The sequence below is a fragment of the Capra hircus genome, chromosome 5 (assembly GCF_001704415.2).
Source record: "Capra hircus breed San Clemente chromosome 5, ASM170441v1, whole genome shotgun sequence".
Lineage (NCBI taxonomy): Eukaryota > Metazoa > Chordata > Mammalia > Artiodactyla > Bovidae > Capra > Capra hircus.
In genome coordinates, this window is record NC_030812.1 from 43726714 (window position 1) to 43744451 (window position 17738).

General features: G+C 39.7%; 1 protein-coding gene across 1 annotated transcript; it reads left to right on the top strand.

Annotated features, from left to right (window-relative positions):
* LOC108636006 (lysozyme C, intestinal isozyme) lies at positions 1785-7344 on the top strand. Its single transcript, XM_018047958.1, has 4 exons — positions 1785-1980; positions 3192-3356; positions 5259-5334; positions 6525-7344. The coding sequence occupies exons 1-4, from the start codon at positions 1785-1787 to the stop codon at positions 6589-6591; spliced, it is 504 nt and encodes a 167-aa protein (XP_017903447.1). The 3' UTR covers positions 6592-7344.

Here is a 17738-nt window from a genome sequence, read left to right on the forward strand (position 1 = left end):
AGCTCCTCTTCACTTCAAGAGTCCCAATTCAAGATCTATTTTCACAAATGTTTTTCTTCTGCCAATGTGAATTCACAAAGGTAGGGACAGGGAAAAACTGTTATCTTCCTCTCTTAACTGTGCACTGCAGACAGAGAGCTGGGACACTGACATAGTAAAAATTCTCAGGTCTGCTGTCAGTTATCCCATATCTCAACTGCAGTCTCCAGGGAACAGTGGAGTGTTCCACACTTCACTGTCTCATCCTTATAACTAGAAACGGCACAGGAGGAAACATTTGTTTCATTTTACCTTACTAAGTTTTTGGCTGGGGTTCTGTATGAAAGATTAACAAGAGAAAAGTAAACAAGTATATTAACATGTACATCTCATATATACTTATGAGAAATGTTAACAGGAATAACTTAAAAACATGGTTAAAACTTGGACTTACAGATTATCTTAACCAAAGAACAATATACTTTTAAAGTAGCAACAAGACAGAGGAAAAGAGTGCTAGGCCTCAGACATTACTTTGCCGACTAAGGTCATAACTCTTGAGAGTCCCTTGGACTGCAAGGAGATCCAACCAGTCCATTCTGAAGGAGATCAGCCCTGGGATTTCTTTGGAAGGAATGATGCTAAAGCTGAAACTCCAGTACTTTGTCCACCTCATGCGAAGAGTTGACTCATTGGAAAAGACTCTGATGCTGGGAGGGATTGGGGGCGGGAGGAGAAGGGGACGACCGAGGATGAGATGGCTGGATGGCATCACAGACTCAATGGACGTGAGTCTGAGTGAACTCCGGGAGATGGTGATGGACAGGGAGGCCTGGCGTGCTGCGATTCATGGGGTTGCAAAGAGTCGGACACGACTGAGCGACTGAACTGAACTGAGGCCTCAAGGTTGGCAAACTGTGGAACAATAAATACATTAGAAACTGATGGAAGATACCAGCTACTCAGTAAAGGTTATTTTGTTGAGTCCTCTGTTGCTGTCTTGGGGCTGATAAGTGTCAATTAATCAAAATGATTAATATCTGCACAAATTTATGCTTTGCTTTCAGGAAAACAGGAGGAGAGCAGAGAATTTTTCTTGGATCTGTTTCTTCTCAATTGCCTTCAGCTCAAAATAATCCTTGTGCTAAAGGGGAAGATTTTTGGGTGGCATATTCTGTTATCCTTCTGTAGGTTTTACTATTAAGTTCTTTTCACTTTCACTTTCTTTTGCATTATATGTTCTAACATGGAAATGTGAAATAAGGCATTGTCAGAAAGAAGTTAGGAATATTGTTCACATGAGCTTACTTATTATAGTAAGACAGTGATTCATAAATTAAGAATTTATAATAGACACCAAAAATGTTAGTAGAGGAATCTGATTGAGCAACACAGTATGGTGCTACATACCTGTCAGAACACCAGGCAGTGTGTCATATTGTTTTGTGGAAAATGTATATAAAACAATTTTAAGGAAAAAGATGATAATATAATGAAAGCATATAAAACAACACCATGCAAATGAATGTTAATCAAGATGGGAACTCATTTTCAGTTGTGTAAAATGTTCATTCAGGGTTTTTATTTCTTTATGGTTGCTCAAATTCAATAGTGCTAATCCCAGTTCTTCCTGAGCAGTATCTTTCATAATTTTCTTGCAGTTAACTCTTAGGACATCAGAATACCCCTCTGCAAACATACAGAACAAAACTTTTAGTGTAAGTGAAGCCATAAAAAGTCCCTGCTTTCCACATGTCTCCAAGGGTGGAGCCCCCAAACTGATCAGAGAAGAGGGAAGTGAAAAGATGTTAAATACCGAGCCCAGCTCACCCTGGTCAGCCTGGAGGTCTGGCTTCTCAGTCAACATGAAGGCTCTCCTTATTCTGGGGCTTCTCCTCCTTTCTGTCACTGTCCAAGGCAAGGTCTTTGAGAGATGTGAGCTTGCGAGAACGCTGAGAAGATTTGGACTGGATGGCTATAATGGAGTCAGCCTGGCAAATTGTAAGTTAACTCTTCTTCATCCTTTCAAACAGTTAGCCAGGTGTGGAACAGACACTAATAGAGGAAGAAGAAAGACTTTGAGTGAATGGGCTTTTTTTATTTCTTAGCAGGTCTGTACATTTACAATGGTTAAAAACATCAAAGATTCCTTTAGAATTAGAGGTACCAGGTGAAGGAATGAGTCATGGGAGGGTCAAATTCTATACCATTCTAAGCATGCCAGATCCCCATATACTCCTCTAGTGCCACTAAACTTGCCAGCTGGCACATGAAGGCTGACTCTAAGATATATTTCAGAACCTGGGATATGTCTGTCAAGCCCTTAGTGTTTGACTCTACACATTTCCAATTTGGAACTCGTGTTCTGCAAGCCTGAGTAGGCAGTGTTCTTTTTTTTTTTTTAATCCCCCTACCATGATGTTGAGCTTTTAACAGCAAAGTTTTTTAAAACTTACATTGAACTCTTAAAACAGGGACAGTAGAAACCTATCTTCCCTCAATCAATATCTACATAAGTATCCCTGAAATGCAGCATGAAAATATATCTTATTATTCTGACTCTCCATTAATTAATTTTCATTTTCTTCTGCAGAATTAAAGATGTGCCTTAAGGAAAAGTGACTGTGTACTTTAGTCCGTATTTGTCAATGTCATCACTGTATTTTTCAAATTAAATTCAGATATTTCCCCTCCATAAATATTTCTGAATGAATGAGCAACTGGCTGGCTGGCTGGCTGAATGACATAGTCTTTCCTATTCTATGATTCTTGTTGTCTGAATTCTATAGTCACCTTTAGGTATCATAAGAAATTTTCTTTCTCCTAGAAAATCCTTACTTTTCCTAATAAAGGTATTTTTCCATTAGTATATATATCTGCTGCTAATGACCAAATAAACTCAACAGCTCTGTTGCTTTTTCCATTCAAGGCTCAATCTTACCTGAGGTATGGGAGCAGGGGAAGGCTAATAGTAATAGAAGACACAGTTATTTTAATATTTTTGCAGTATGTTATCTTATTTCATTAGTATTTTCAAATGATTTGCTAACAAAAGAATTCTCTTAAGGGCCCTTAATACCAAATGTTAAAATATATATAAGTAAAATATATCTTTATGCTTCTAAAATAAGTCATTAGTAAAATAGAATTGTGCTATGAAATATAAGTCATATGACATTACTGTTTATTACTAAAAATACATTTTTTTCCAGGGATGTGTTTGATCCATGGAGAAAGCCGATATAACACACAAGTTACAAACTACAATCCTGGAAGCAAAAGCACTGATTATGGGATATTTCAGATCAACAGCAAATGGTGGTGTAATGATGGCAAAACCCCAAGAGCAGTTAATGGCTGTGGTGTATCCTGCAGTGGTAAGACAAGATAATGTTGAGGGATGGCACAGACGTCTTCTGGTTATATCTACAAGAATAGAGATTCAATACAAATGAAAAGATCTTGAAGAGTTCATGACGGACCTAGACAAACTCCATCTTAACTTCTAGAAATGCTTTATTATCTATCTCATAAGTCCTTAAGTAAGAAATTAAACAGCTGGTATCATAAAAGGTTGCTGTTTGCTAACATACAAAAATTTTTGGAATGATCTATCACTTTATTATAACTGGACATGTTGATGCTTTGTAAAGAACAATGCTATTCCTCCTACTTACCTTGTTTGGGAAAGGTTTAGGGATAATCAGGTTGTGTGTGTGTGTGTGTGTGTGTGTGTGTGTGTGTGTGTGTGTTTTAAATATACACTCCTTTATTGGAAAATGAAAGAATTAGTAGTTAACCAAAGAGGAGGAATATATGTGGTCTTTTTAAAAAACTTTTACTTTTGATTATGAAATATTTTAAATATGTGAACAATTTGAAACACATATCAACATAAATGTGTACTTTAACAGCATGATATGTGCTTTAGCAGTTGTTAACATTTTGTCATGTTTACTTCTTTTATGTATATATTATCCAGTTGGTGGTTTTTTGCTGAGTGATTTTAAAGTGAATTAGAAACATTATTACATTTCATTTCTAAATTCTTTACTGCGCATCTCTAAAAAATACACTTCATATTTAATCACTATCATTCTAACAATTTCATATATGGATTTGTTTAATCAGAATGAAACAAATATTCTATTGAGTTCCTTTTCAAATTGAGATAACATATGCAATATTTAGGGCTTGCCAGGTGAGGCTAGTAGTAAAGGACCTGCCTGCCAATGCAGGAGACATAAGAGACACAGGTTTGATCCCTGGGTTGGGAAGATTCTCTGGAGCAGGGCATGGCAGCCCACTCCAGTCTTCTTGCCTGGGAGAATCCCTACAGACAGAGGAGCCTGAGGGGCTACAGTCCATGGGGTCTCACAGAGTTGGACATGACTGAAGCTACTTAGCAAATGTGCATACACATACAATATTTATTGCGTAAAATATTGAGAAGTATTGTAAATTTGATATTGTTTAATTTTAATATTAAAATTCCTAATAAAGAAGATTAGTTTCTGGATATTCTTTTGTACTCAGTTAAGTGTTAGGATTTAAAAATTATTTTTTATTATATAATAATCTGTGGTCATTGAATAAAAATTCTTACTACCCAGAGATTTATGACCACTGGTTTGGTATTCAAGTTTTCTTTCAGATTATGCATCACTCAAGTACGTGAATGTAAAGCTGTATTATGCACATTTGTACTCACAAACATGTAAGCAATGTGCTTCAACAAAAATGAAACTGAATTTTTCAGTTTGCTTACAATTTGCTCTTTACTGTAAAAAATCATTTTTTCAACAAATATTAATCTTTATTATTTTTTCTGGATGAATAGAATTCTACTATATAAATATTCTAAAATTTATCAATCCAACTCTTGTATTAACACATATATCTTGGGAACATATCTAATTATTTTTTTTGGAATAAATTTCTACTAGTAGAATTGCTGAGCAAAAAACTGCTAGACCAGGTTCTGCTTGTTTGTTTTTGTTTTGTTTTCACAGTGTCCAGTGAAAAGAGAACCTTCTATCATATTTGTTAATAGTTTCAGAGCTTCGAATGACTTTGGCAATTGAGAAACAAATGCTTTATTTCATGCTAAGTGAGAGGGAATGGAGAGAGTTTCTCCCAATATTCACAGATAAAGAGATTCTTAAAAAAATAATTTTAGTTGTTCTTACCTCAGCCTAAGAGATTAAAGCTGGCTGAACCTAAAATTTACATGAAATTTCTGTGAACGTTGTCCTCATTTCTCACCACCTCTTTTTCAGCTCTGCTGAAAGATGACATCACTCAAGCTGTAGCATGTGCAAAGAAGATCGTCAGTCGGCAAGGCATTACAGCATGGTATGTTCTTTTTTTGTTTTTGTTTTCCATACAGTGTTGTTGAGATATGATAGACACACAGCACTTTTTAAGTTTAAGGTGTACAGCATAATGACTTATGTACATCCCAAGATGATTATCACAGTAAGTTTAGTGAACATCCATGATCTTAATGGATAAAAAATTAAAGAAACAGAAGAAAAAATTTTGTGTGTGTGATGAAAAGCTTAAGATTTACACTCTAATCTATTTTCATAGATAAGATATAGCAGTGTTAATTATATTATCATGTTGTACATTACATCCCTAGTGTTTGTTTATCTTATACCTGGAAGTTTGTAGTACTTTCCACTGCTTTCATCCAATTCCCCACTCCTCACCCCACCCACAACAGCCACCTCTGGTAACCACAAATCTCACCTCTTTTTCTATGAGCTGGTTTGTTTGTGTTTGAAGTATAAACTTCAAACTGCAACACTATGTAAGTTCCTTTTACAGAGCAAGGTATGTGTTAGGCATTAAAAGGAGACCTGCAGTCTTCCCTAGTAGTTTAGATTCTGTGCTTTCAATTCAGGAGGTGGGTGTCTGGTACCTGGTTGGGGAACTAAGATACCAGAGGCCATGTGGTGCGGTCAAAAAAAAAAAAAAAGAGTAGGGGGGAGTTTTACCCTACTGTTTTACGGTAGTTTTACCCTACTGTTACGAGAGAAGTGAGGGAATATTCTCAAAGACCAAGGTATGCTACTGAGAACTAAAAATCTAAAAAATTAGATTTATGCTCAACAGTGTATCACATAGAAATAATCTACTTTAACTGATTCAGAATCTAATTATTTTATTCCTCAATTTATTTTAAGGGCTTCTAGAGTTTTTAAGTTTCTACACACTCTACCAATTGCTTGTCATAGCTTGAAATTAATTTTGAAAGTAAGCAAATATGGAACATGCTTTGCAGTTGTGTTGTGGACTACACAAGACTCAATATTTGTGTTCAGCATTCTGTGCTCTAGTGAAGCCTTGGGAAGATGTGAAGGCCTTGGTATACATGCCTCCAGTTAATAAATGGCAATACTCGGATCGGTCTGTAGCCTGTATTTCATATATTGATAAACAATTTTGTTCTCCCAAAGGATCTGAAATATGTATAAGAATGTATAAACAATGAAGATATGTTTTAACCTTATTACCATGTGTTTCATCTTCCTCTACAGGGTGGCGTGGAAAAACAAGTGTCGAAACCGAAATGTCAGCAGTTATATTCAGGGTTGCAAACTGTAACTCTGGAGTTTTCTTTCTTCTGCTCATCTGTCTCTTTTTCATATTAAGAAGTAATAGTTGAGTAAAAGGTTATACTAGCACTCTTTCAAATAAATAATGCTTTCACAGAAGCAGGAGCATGTGGTCTTTCTTCTAAGAGGCTTGCTGCTTACCTCATGTGTTTATTGTTTGATATTACTACAACATATTTCAGGTACTAAACAGAACTAATGCTGGTGAATATTTGTCTAAAACCTTAGTTATCAAATGTATCCCTAGTACATTAAGTTCTTAATCAAAGAAATAACCCAGACTGAATTTTGAATGATACAAGTACTCCCCAATATTTAACACAAATATTACAAAAGAATATCTTTAAACAAATTGATCTTGGGCAAAGGCCCACTGTGTAGGCATGTGAATTTTCATCTGTCCAGCCAAAAGGAGATGAATGCCAAATGGCTATATATGAAAACAGCCTGAATTAAGAATTTTGTTTTCATACAGTGTGGCCTTTGATTTAAATGTTTTTGTAGAAATGTTGCATTTACACAGCTTGAGAAATAAACTCACAATTTATACATCAACCTATTTTAGCCTTTTTAAAGAACTCATATATACATCTTACTGATTCTGGAACATAAAGAAGGATTAGATGAGCTGATGCTTTTCCTTAATTTTATTAGCTTAGATTCCTACTCTATGACAAATTCAGAGGTAGATGAGCTTGCAAGCATTGAATTAATTGCTATTAAATAGATGTGAAATTGTGCAGGCAGTAAAAAGGTACAAACATTTTCATTAAAAGCTTTGCAATTCATACCTTGTCTTCCTTTGTTCAGTTCAGTTCAGTTCAGTTGCTCAGTCGTGTCTGACTCTTTGCGACCCCATGAATCACAGCATGCCAGGCTTCCCTGTCCATCACCAACTCCCGGAGTTCACTCAGATTCATGTTCATCGAGTCAGTGATGCCATCCAGCCATCTCATCCTTGGTCATCCCCTTCTCCTCCTGCCCCCAATCCCTCCCAGCATCAGAGTCTTTTCCAATGAGTCAACTCTTCGCATGAGGTGGACAAAGTACTGGAGTTTCAGCTTTAGCATCATTGCTTCCAAAGAAATCGCAGGGCTGATCTCCTTCAGAATGGACTGGTTGGATCTCCTTGCAGTCCAAGGGACTCTCAAGAGTCTTCTCCAACACCACAGTTCAAAATCATCAATTCTTTGGCGCTCAGCCTTCTTCACAGTCCAACTCTCACTTCCATACATGACTACTGGAAAAACCATAGCCTTGACTAGATGGACCTTAAGTCAGCAAAGTAATAAGAGCCATGTAATGTCTCTGAAAAAATACATATGTATATATTTGGGAAAAAAATGATCTGACACTTAGTATTTCCTACATCTTCACCTGTAATGAAATAGCTGGGTGTTGTTGCAAGAAATCCATAAGCATACTGACAGATCTCACTTAATATTTTAAATTAAAAAAAATTTTTGGTGGTGCCACACAGCTTCTGGGACCTTAGTTCCCCAGCCAGGGCTTGAATTCGCACCCTAAACAGTGAAAGCACAGAGTCCTAATCATGGGGCCACCAAGGAATTCCCCTCACCTTAAATTCATAAACAAAAATCTCAAATGGGCACTCAAATCTGCTTGGCCATCATAGTCACTTCTCTGCGGTTCTGTATTGGTGTCCTCACTCTCTAAAATGGCTGTCACTATTTGCTTCTCCTCTCATTTCAAAGTCCTAACCCACACGCCCAACTACCGGGCTTCAATACACTGCTCTCAGTAGATGATCTGGCTTCATATTACACTGACAGAACAGATGCAACGCAGAGAAAATTCTCCCTTCATCCCCACCGTAATAGAGCTCACATCTTTCTTTCCCTGGGCCCAACCTCACTTCATTCCCGTTTATCACTATGATGAAGGGCATCTGCTCCTCCCAGCGGCAGTGTCTCCATACGCAGATTTCATCACAGCCCTCTCCCCGCTCCAGTTTAGGCTGAGGGTTTCCTGCATCCCGAGTTTCCCCCTCTTTGCTGGGTCATCTCCGTCACTGTACAAACTGCCCTGCTAACCTTGCTTCTTACAAAGAACTCTCTGTGAGCTCTACATAACATTTTTTATTTTCTTTAACAGCAACACTTCTGGGATGTTATCTGTATTCACCCACTCCACATCCTCACCTCCATTTCTCTTTGTGACTCTTCTCAATCTGACTGCTGTCCTTTCTCAGCTAAAAACGGCTCCAGCCTGACTCCTTCCAGGATGCCTTGGAGCCAGTTCAGTGATCAACTGTTTTCTGTTCATCCTCCTTGATCTCTCAGCAGCATTTGACAGAGTGAACCACTTCCTACTTTTGAAAACATTTTCTTCCTCAGCTTTTCCTCCTTTACATCCTGCTTCACTGATGCTTCCTTCACAGCCATTCTGGCTATTTCTCCGCTGACTGATATTTAAGAGTTAGAGTGCCCTAGGGCTCAAGCCTCTAATCGTTTGATAAACATATTTATTCATTTATTTGTCTCTTCTAGCTGAAGTATAACACTAAAAATGAGTTTTTCCAACTTTTTGAAGACACTGAAATAATGTCAATTTTCTCCAAAATATGCAAGTACAGTACAGTCTTTTATGTTTTCTGAACACTTTGAGAATATACTGCCAAAATGGTGCCCAGTGGCTCTGATCCTTCAGTGTGTAACTCCTCAAAACATCATCCAAATCAGGAGGTGAACACTGAAAAATTAGGACCCCTTAATCATCAGATTCTATGCGATTTCATCGTGTCCCCAAAGCTTTTCTTAATTAAAAGAACCAAGTGTTTTATTTGGTTGTTATGTTTCTCAGTTTCCTTCAGTCTAGATCCCTTTTTCCGTGACTTTTATGCCTTTAACCCTTTTGAAGACCTCAACCACCTATGGTGTAAAACAGCGTACGGCTTCTCTGATATTCTGTGGAGTAGATTAGCTTATGCACCTTTGGCAGGGACACCATAGAAGAGATTTTGTGCTCTTCCCATTGCGTCCTTTCAGGTGACATCCAGTTTTGAAATGTTCTATTACTGATGATGTACACATTGATCATTTGATCAAGGTGATGTCTGCAAGTCACCTCCACTGTGAAGTATTTGGGAGATGGTGAGGTACTTTGAGAAATTTTGTTCCTGATCAAAATTTCAATTTTTATATTGACTTATTATATCAGTATGGGTTTCCCCAGTGGCTCAATGGTAAAGAATTCGCCTGCCAATACAGGAGACGCACGAGACATGGGTTTGATCTCAGGGTCAAGACGATCCCCTGGTAAAGGAAACGGCTGCCCACTCCAGTATTCCTGCCAGGATAATTCCACGGACAGAGGAGCCTGGAGGGCTACCATCCAGGGGGTCACAAAGAGTCGGACACGAGCAAGCACACATGCAGGCATGCATACATTATATCAGGATGGACCCCTGGCTTCCTACTTTATTCCAATTATAATGAGTCATAATCCATTCAGTTCAGTTCAGTTCATTTGTTCAGTCATGTCCGACTCTTTGCTACCCCATAAACCACAGCATGCCAGGCCTCCCTGTCCTTCATGAACTCCCAGAATCTACCCAAAGTCAGGTCCATTGAGTTGGTGATGCCATCCAACCATCTCATCCTCTGTTGTGCCCTTCTCCTCCTGCCCTCAATCTTTCCCAGCATCAGGATTTTTTCAAATGAGTCAGCTCTTCACATCAGGTGGCCAAAGTATTGGAGTTTCAGCTTCAGCATCAGTCCTTCCAATGAACACCCAGAACTGATCTCCTTTAGGATGGACTGGCTGGATCTCCTTGCAGTCCAAGGGACTCTCAAGAGTCTTCTCCAACACCACAGTTCAGAAGCATCAATTCTTTGGCGCTCAGCTTTCTTCGCAGTCCAACTCTCACATCCATATACGACCACTGGAAAAACCATAGCCTTGACTACAGACCTTTGTTGGCAAAGTAATGTCTCTGCTTTTTAATATTCTGTCTAGGTTGGTCATAACTTTCCTTCCAAGGAGTAAGCCTTTTAATTTCATGGCTGCAATCACCATCTGCAATAATTTTGGAGCCCAGAAAAATAACATCAGCCACTGATTCCACTGTTTCCCCATCTATTTGCCATGAAGTAATGGGACCGGATGCCATGATCTTTGTTTTCTGAATGTTGAGCTTTAAGCCAACTTTTTCACTCTCCTCTTTCACTTTCATCAAGAGGCTTTTTAGTTGCTCTTCATTTTCTGCCATAAGGGTGGTATCATCTGCATATCTGAGGTTATTGATATTTCTCCCGGCAATCTTGATTCCAGCTTGTGCTTACTCCAGCCCAGCATTTCTCATGATGTACTCTGCATAGAAGTTAAATAAGCAGGGTGACAATATACAGCCTTGATGTACTCCTTTTCCTATTTGGAACCAGTCTGTTGTTCCATGTCCAGTTCTAACTGTGCTTCCTGACCTGCATAGAGGTTTCTCAGGAGGCAGGTCAGGTGGTCTGATATTCCCATCTGTTTCAGAATTTTCCACAGTTTATTGTGATCCACGCAGTCAAAGGCTTTGGCATAGTCAATAAAGCAGAAATAGATGTTTTTCTGGAATTCTCTTCCTTTTTCCAAGGTCAAGAGTGGTGACTGAGAGGAGCTACCCCACTCCCGAGGTCAGGGGAGGTGCCTGAGAGGAGCAACCCCACGTCCAAGGAGAAGTGGCCACACGTGCACAGGAGGGCTGAGAGGAGTTACTCCACACCCAAGGTCAGGAGGGGCGGCCATGAGGACATACCCCTCGTCCAAGGTAAGGAACAGCGGCTGCACTTTGCTGGAGCAGCCATGAAGAGATACCCTACATCCAAGGTAAAAGAAACCCAAGTAAAACAGTAGGTGTTGTGAGAGGCATCAGAGGGAAGGCACAAAAACCATAGTCACAGAAAACTAGTCAATCTAATTACATGGACCACAGCCTTGTCTAACTCAATTAAACTAAGCCATGCCCGTGGGGCCACCCAAGACAGGCGGGTCATGGTGGAGAGGTCTGACAGAATGTGGTCCACTGGAGAAGGGAATGGCAAACCGCTTCAGTATTCTTGCCTTGAGAACCCCATGAGCAGTATGAAAAGGCAAAATGATAGGATACTGAAAGAGGAACTCCCCAGGTCAGTAGAGGCCCAATATGCTTCTGGAGATCAGTGGAGAAATAACTCCAAAAAGAATGAAGGGATGGAGCCAAAGCAAAAACAATACCCAGCTGTGGATGTGACTGGTGATAGAAGCAAGGTCCGATGCTGTAAAGAGCGATATTGCATAGGAACCTGGAATGTTAGGTCCATGAATCAGGGCAAATTGGAAGTGGTCAAACAGGAGATGGCAAGAGTGAATGTCAACATTCTAGGAATCTGCGAACTGAAATGGACCAGAATGGGTGAATTTAACTCAGATGACCATTATATCTACTACTGTGGGCAGGAATCCCTTAGAAGAAATCGAGTACCCATCATGGTCAACAAAAGAGTCTGAAATGCAGTACATGGATGCAATCTCAAAAACGACAGAATGATCTCTGTTGAGTTTTAAGCCCAACTTTTTCACTCTCCTCTTTCACTTTCGTGAAGAGGCTCTTTAGTTCTTCTTCACTTTCTGCCATACGGGTGGTGTTATCTGCATATCTGAGGTTATTGATATTTTTCCCGGCAATCTTGATTCCAGCTTGTTTCTTCCAGCCCAGCGTTTCTCATGATGTACTCTGAACATAAGTTAAATAAGCAGGGTTACAATATACAGCCTTGACATATTCCTTTTCCTATTTGGAACCAGTCTATTGTTCCATGTCCAATTCTAACTATTGTTTCCTGACCCGCATATAGATTTCTCAAGAGGCAAGTCAGGTGGTCTGGTATTCCCATCTCTTTAAGAATTTTCCACAGTTTACTGTGATCCACACAGTCAAAGGTTTTGGCATAGTCAATAAAGCAGAAATAGATGTTTTTCTGGAACTCTCTTGCTTTTTCGATGATCTAGTGGATGTTGGCAATTTGATCTCTGGTTCCTCTGCCTTTTCTAAAACCAACTTAAACATCTAGAAGTTCATGGTTCATGTATTGTTGAAGCCTGGCTTGGAGAATTTTGAGCATTACTTTACTAGCATGTGGAATGAATGCAATTGTGTGGTAGTTTGAGCATTCTTTGGCATTGCCTTTCTTTGGGAATGGAATGAAAACTGACCTTTTCCAGTCCTGTGGCCACTGCTGAGTTTTCCAAATCTACTGGCATATTGAGTGCAGCACTTTCACAGCATCATCTTTCAGGATTTGAAATAGCTCAATTGGAATTCCATCACCTCTACTAGCTTTGCTATAATCCATTGCTGTCATTTATTTTGTTGTTCACATTGTCCCTGGTTTGGCCAGGAGAGTCTCTGCAAGCTAACTTCTGTGTCATTGTCTGCCAGTGCAGGAAATAGGGTTTGATCCCTGATCTGGAAAGGTTCCATTTGCTGCCACTAAGCCCATGCACCACAACTGTTGAGCCTGTTCCCTAGAGCCTGGGAGCTCAACTACTGAAGCCCGTACACCCCAAAGCCAGTGCTCCACAACAAGAGAAGCCACCACAGTGAGAAGCCTGAGCACAACTAGAGAGTAGCCCCTGTTTGTTGCAATTGGAGAAAAACCCTAATAGCAACAAAGACTCAGCACAGCCCAAAATATAAAAAATTTAAATATATATATATATATATTAAAAGGCAAAGACAAAAATAAAATTGGAGACATGTAGAGATGGGCTCAATAAAGGACAGAAATGGTATGGACCTAAGAGAAGCAGGAGATATTAAGAAGAGGTGGCAAGAATACACAGAAACACTGCACAAAAAAGATTTTCATGACCCAGATAGTCACTATGGTGTGATCACTCACCTAGAGCTAGACATCCTGGAACGTGAAGTCAAGTGGGCCTTAGAAAGCATCACTACGAACAAAGCTAGTGGATCAGTAAATCCATCTGCCGCTTCCCCTAATTCCTTAGCTTCTTGGCAGGATTTGACACAGCTATCTATGCCTCCTTTGATAAAATATAGTCTTTTTTCTCCTATCTTTCTGGCTGCTGATTTCCAGATGGTTCAGTCAGACTGTCCTCTGTTTCTGTGGTGCTTACTGGATTGAAACACTTAAGTTATATAACACTGAAGTTCTTCTAACACGTAAGTTATATACTAATTATTTGTGAACTCCATGAGGACAATAATTGTATCTTATACACTTTAATGTTCTTAAGCCCTACAAAATGTTTCTAGTCATCTATGTTTGTTGAATAATGAATAAATGAAAATTGGAAAAGTTAAGAAGACTCTAGGCTCTTTTCCCAAAAGTGGTTGAAATCAGTGAGGTCTGTTAAAGTACTCTGTGATACTGAAATGGAGCAGGACCCAGGACATAAGCTGCCACAATTCTGAGAACTGGCCTCAAGGAAATGGAAACAAACCAACCCTCAAACTGAAGATTCACTGTCCCTAAAACAACATGAGAGTGGTCAGACTAACACGTGACCAATTTCAAGATGACATCAGAGCTGATTATACTGTTCCTGCATATAACCCCCTTCCTCGGCCTCTAAAAGCTCTTGTCCACTGACTATGGGGGGGTCTGGGGGGAGTCAGTCTTTGAACAGGCATCCCCTCCCCTCTGCCCCACTCCCCCACACCCTTCCCACTCTTGTAGCCAGCATTCAAAATAAAGCAAACTTTCTTTTACACCACCCTGGCCTCTTTATTGGCTTTTGCGTAGTGAGCAGCGGGATCCAACTTTTAGTTACAATACATTCTTCATATCACAATACAGGATTTTTTGCCCTCTGCACACTCTGCTGGATTCTACCTTTCAGAATATGGTCTCTAGAACTTCCCTGGTGATCCAGTGGCTCAGACCAAAGATCCCAATGCCGGGTTCTTAGGTTCAATCCCCAGTCAGGAAACTAGATCCCACATGCTCGAACTAAAGACCCAGCATTCTGCAAGTAAGACCTGCCTTAGCCACACAAAAAAACTAATGTGATCTCTGGAGCAGAACTTTCCTCTTTGTAATTATTTATCTGGCTTTCCTGTTTCTGCTTCTCCCATTTCTCAAAAAAAATTTTTTATTCTTTGCTTAAGAAGTTACCCTAAGTATTTTTAAAGCAAAATAAGCTTTCATAAAATAAAAGTAAGGACTTTCCTGGTAGTCTAATGGTTCAGAATCTGTGTTTCCACAGCAGAGGGCACAGGTTTGATCCCTGGTCTGGGAATACAGACCCACATGCCACCTAAAAACTGTGTACCACGACTACTGAGCATGTGGGCTGCAACTACTGAAGCCCTCCAGGCTAAAGCCCGCACTCTGCAACAGAGGAATCACCACAATGGGAAACCCGCACCCTGCAACACACAGTGACACCCACTCGCCACAGCTGGAGAAGCCTGCATTCAGCAAAGAAGACCAGTACAGCCAAAAATAAAAGAAAAAAAGAATAAAAAAATAAGAGATTTTCAAAAAGACATAAATCTATCAGGACTGGGAGAATAAGAGAGAAGACAGAAACAGAAGTCTTGGAACTTTCACTAGAAAAGGTAAGTGGTATAGGGCAGTCCTGGAAGCTGAGGTCAGAGCTAAGAAGCTAGCCAGTTCACACTGCAGGAACTCCTTGAATCTCAAGAATTTGTGGGTGTAGGGATCTCTGGAAGTAAGGGAAGGGAGGAGGAAGAGAGGAGCTAGAAAAAAAAGATTGGTTGAGATTCTGTTTAAAAAATATTCAGGTTCTACAGACTTAGGGAATAAACACATGGATACCAAGTGGGGTACTGAAGTAGGATAAGTTTGGAGATTGGGATTGGCATATACACATTACCATGTATAAAATAGATGATTATTGAGATCTAGGAGTTGGTGATGGACAGGGAGGCCTGGCGTGCTGCAATTCATGGGGTCGCAAAGAGTTGGACACAATTGAGCGACTGAACTGAACTGAACTGAACTGTTCCCATAGCAGAAAAAAAAAAAGTTATAATCTGTTTGTAGGACATATATTTACCTAAAAATACATTCCAATGTACATGGAAAGTAAAAGTCACTCAGTCGTGTCCAACTCTGCAACCCCATGGACTGTATAGTCCATGGAATTCTCCAGGCCAGAATACTGGAGTAGGTAACCTTTCACTTCTTCAGGGGATCTTCCCAACCCAGGAATCAAACCCAGGTCTCCCGCATTGCAGGCAGATTCTTTACCCGCTGAGCCACAAGGGAATATATATTAGATGCAGACAAATACTGTTTGGTTCCACTTATAGGAGACATCTGTTGCTGCTGCGGCTGCTGCTAAGTCACTTCAGTCGTGTCCGACTCTGTGCGACCCCATAGACGGCAGCCCACCAAGCTCCACCGTCCCTGGGATTCTCCAGGCAAGAACACTGGAGTGGGTTGCCATTTCCTTCTCCAATGCATGAAAGTGAAAGTGAAAATGAAGTAGCTCAGCCGTGTACGACTCTTAGCGACCACCTGGACTGCAGCCCACCAGGCTCCTCTGTCCATGGGATTTTCCAGGCAAGAGTACTGGAGTGGGTTGCCATTGCCTTCTCCGAGGAGACCCCTAGAATACTCAAACTCATAGAGTCAGGAAGGACACGGATAGATGCCGGGGGCTGGGGGAGGGAGAATGGGGAGTTAGTGTTTAACAGGATCAGAGGTTCAGTAGGAAGGTGAACAATTTGAGAAATGGATGATAATGAGAGTTGCGCAACAATGTGAATGCACTCAGTGCCACTGAAATATATAGTTAAATATGGTTAAAATAGTATGCTTTATATTATGTGACTTTTACCACAAAAAAAATTTTTTTTAATTCAGGTCCTTACAGCTGAACAATTACCCCTTATTTATCCCCATGGGATAAAACAGGGGTAAAGTAGTGCCTTTGCATTGAGGGTCACCAGACAGGATTAAGGGAGGAATACCCTACAGAAAATAAGTAGATTAGCCAAACACATGCCTGGTACTAAAACCTTCATCCCCCACTAAACCCTTCATCCCCCACTAAACTCTTGAAGTACTGGCAACCAGGCCTTTTTATGTGTGTGTGAGCAGAGAGGAGGGAGAGGCTGCCCTGGGGATGTGTCTAGTCTAAGAGGAGATCTAAGGGGCCTCAGTGAAACTGACTCAACCAACCAGGTCATCCTTCTGAGAAGTACACATGGTCAAATCCACATAGGCCCTTGGAACCTCAAATGCCTTTAAAAGTTTCCCAATCCTGAATTTAAGTAGATAACCAAGGATTGCCAAATAACAGAGAAATGCCTCTAATACGAAAAGATATAATTCAAATTAAAAAAAAAGCAAAATGGCATATAAGAGGAAACATAGAGAAGTCAACTAAAGCCAAAACAAACCCAAACTGTTATTACTATATTCAGATAAAATAAGAAATAGCAAACATGACACAAAACAAGGAAGAAAAGAATACTCAGGGAGTGAAAAAGAGCTGTTGGAATTAAAACTTTGATAGCAGAAATGAAAAATCTTGGAGAAAGATAAGACTGATGAAATACTATCTGCATCTGAAGACCTGAGAGGAGATTCAAACGGGAGACGCAGATGGCAATGGGGATTAAGAGGTGCAAACTGTTATGTATAAAATAAATAAGCCGAGAATCCCTGGCAGTCCAGCAGATAGGATTCCACGCATCTACTGCAGGGAGCATGGGTTTGGACCCTGGTTGGAAACTAAGATCTTGAAAGCCACATAGCACAGACAAAATAAATTAATAAGCAAACTACACAAATATATTGGGCAATAGAAGGAATATAGCCAATACTTTATAACTACAAATGAAATACAATTTTTAAGAAGTGTGAATTGCTATGTTGTACACTTAAAACTTATATAATATTGTATTTACATCAACTATACTTCAATAAAGTATTGAAGCCGCCTTGAAGTTGGGAGTTGAACTAATGATAGATACAAAGAAAGCTAAGCCAGTTTAAGGTCATATAGTTATTAGCTCTAGGGGAAATAAAATATTGCATAAGAGAAGAAAATAATTGTATTTATGACTATGTAAAAACTGAGTATTGATCTAATAAAGTATATATAGTTACATCAGAAGGATAGGTTTTAGGGAAAGTTGCCATATATGAT

Excerpts from the sequence above, each read along its gene's own strand:
- LOC108636006 (XM_018047958.1), top strand. The coding sequence starts at position 1,785 with ATGTTAAATACCGAGCCCAGCTCACCCTGGTCAGCCTGGAGGTCTGGC. Across the intron at positions 1,981-3,191 it reads TGGAGTCAGCCTGGCAAATT|GGATGTGTTTGATCCATGGA; the intron begins GTAAGTTAACTC and ends ATTTTTTTCCAG. Across the intron at positions 5,335-6,524 it reads CGGCAAGGCATTACAGCATG|GGTGGCGTGGAAAAACAAGT; the intron begins GTATGTTCTTTT and ends CTTCCTCTACAG.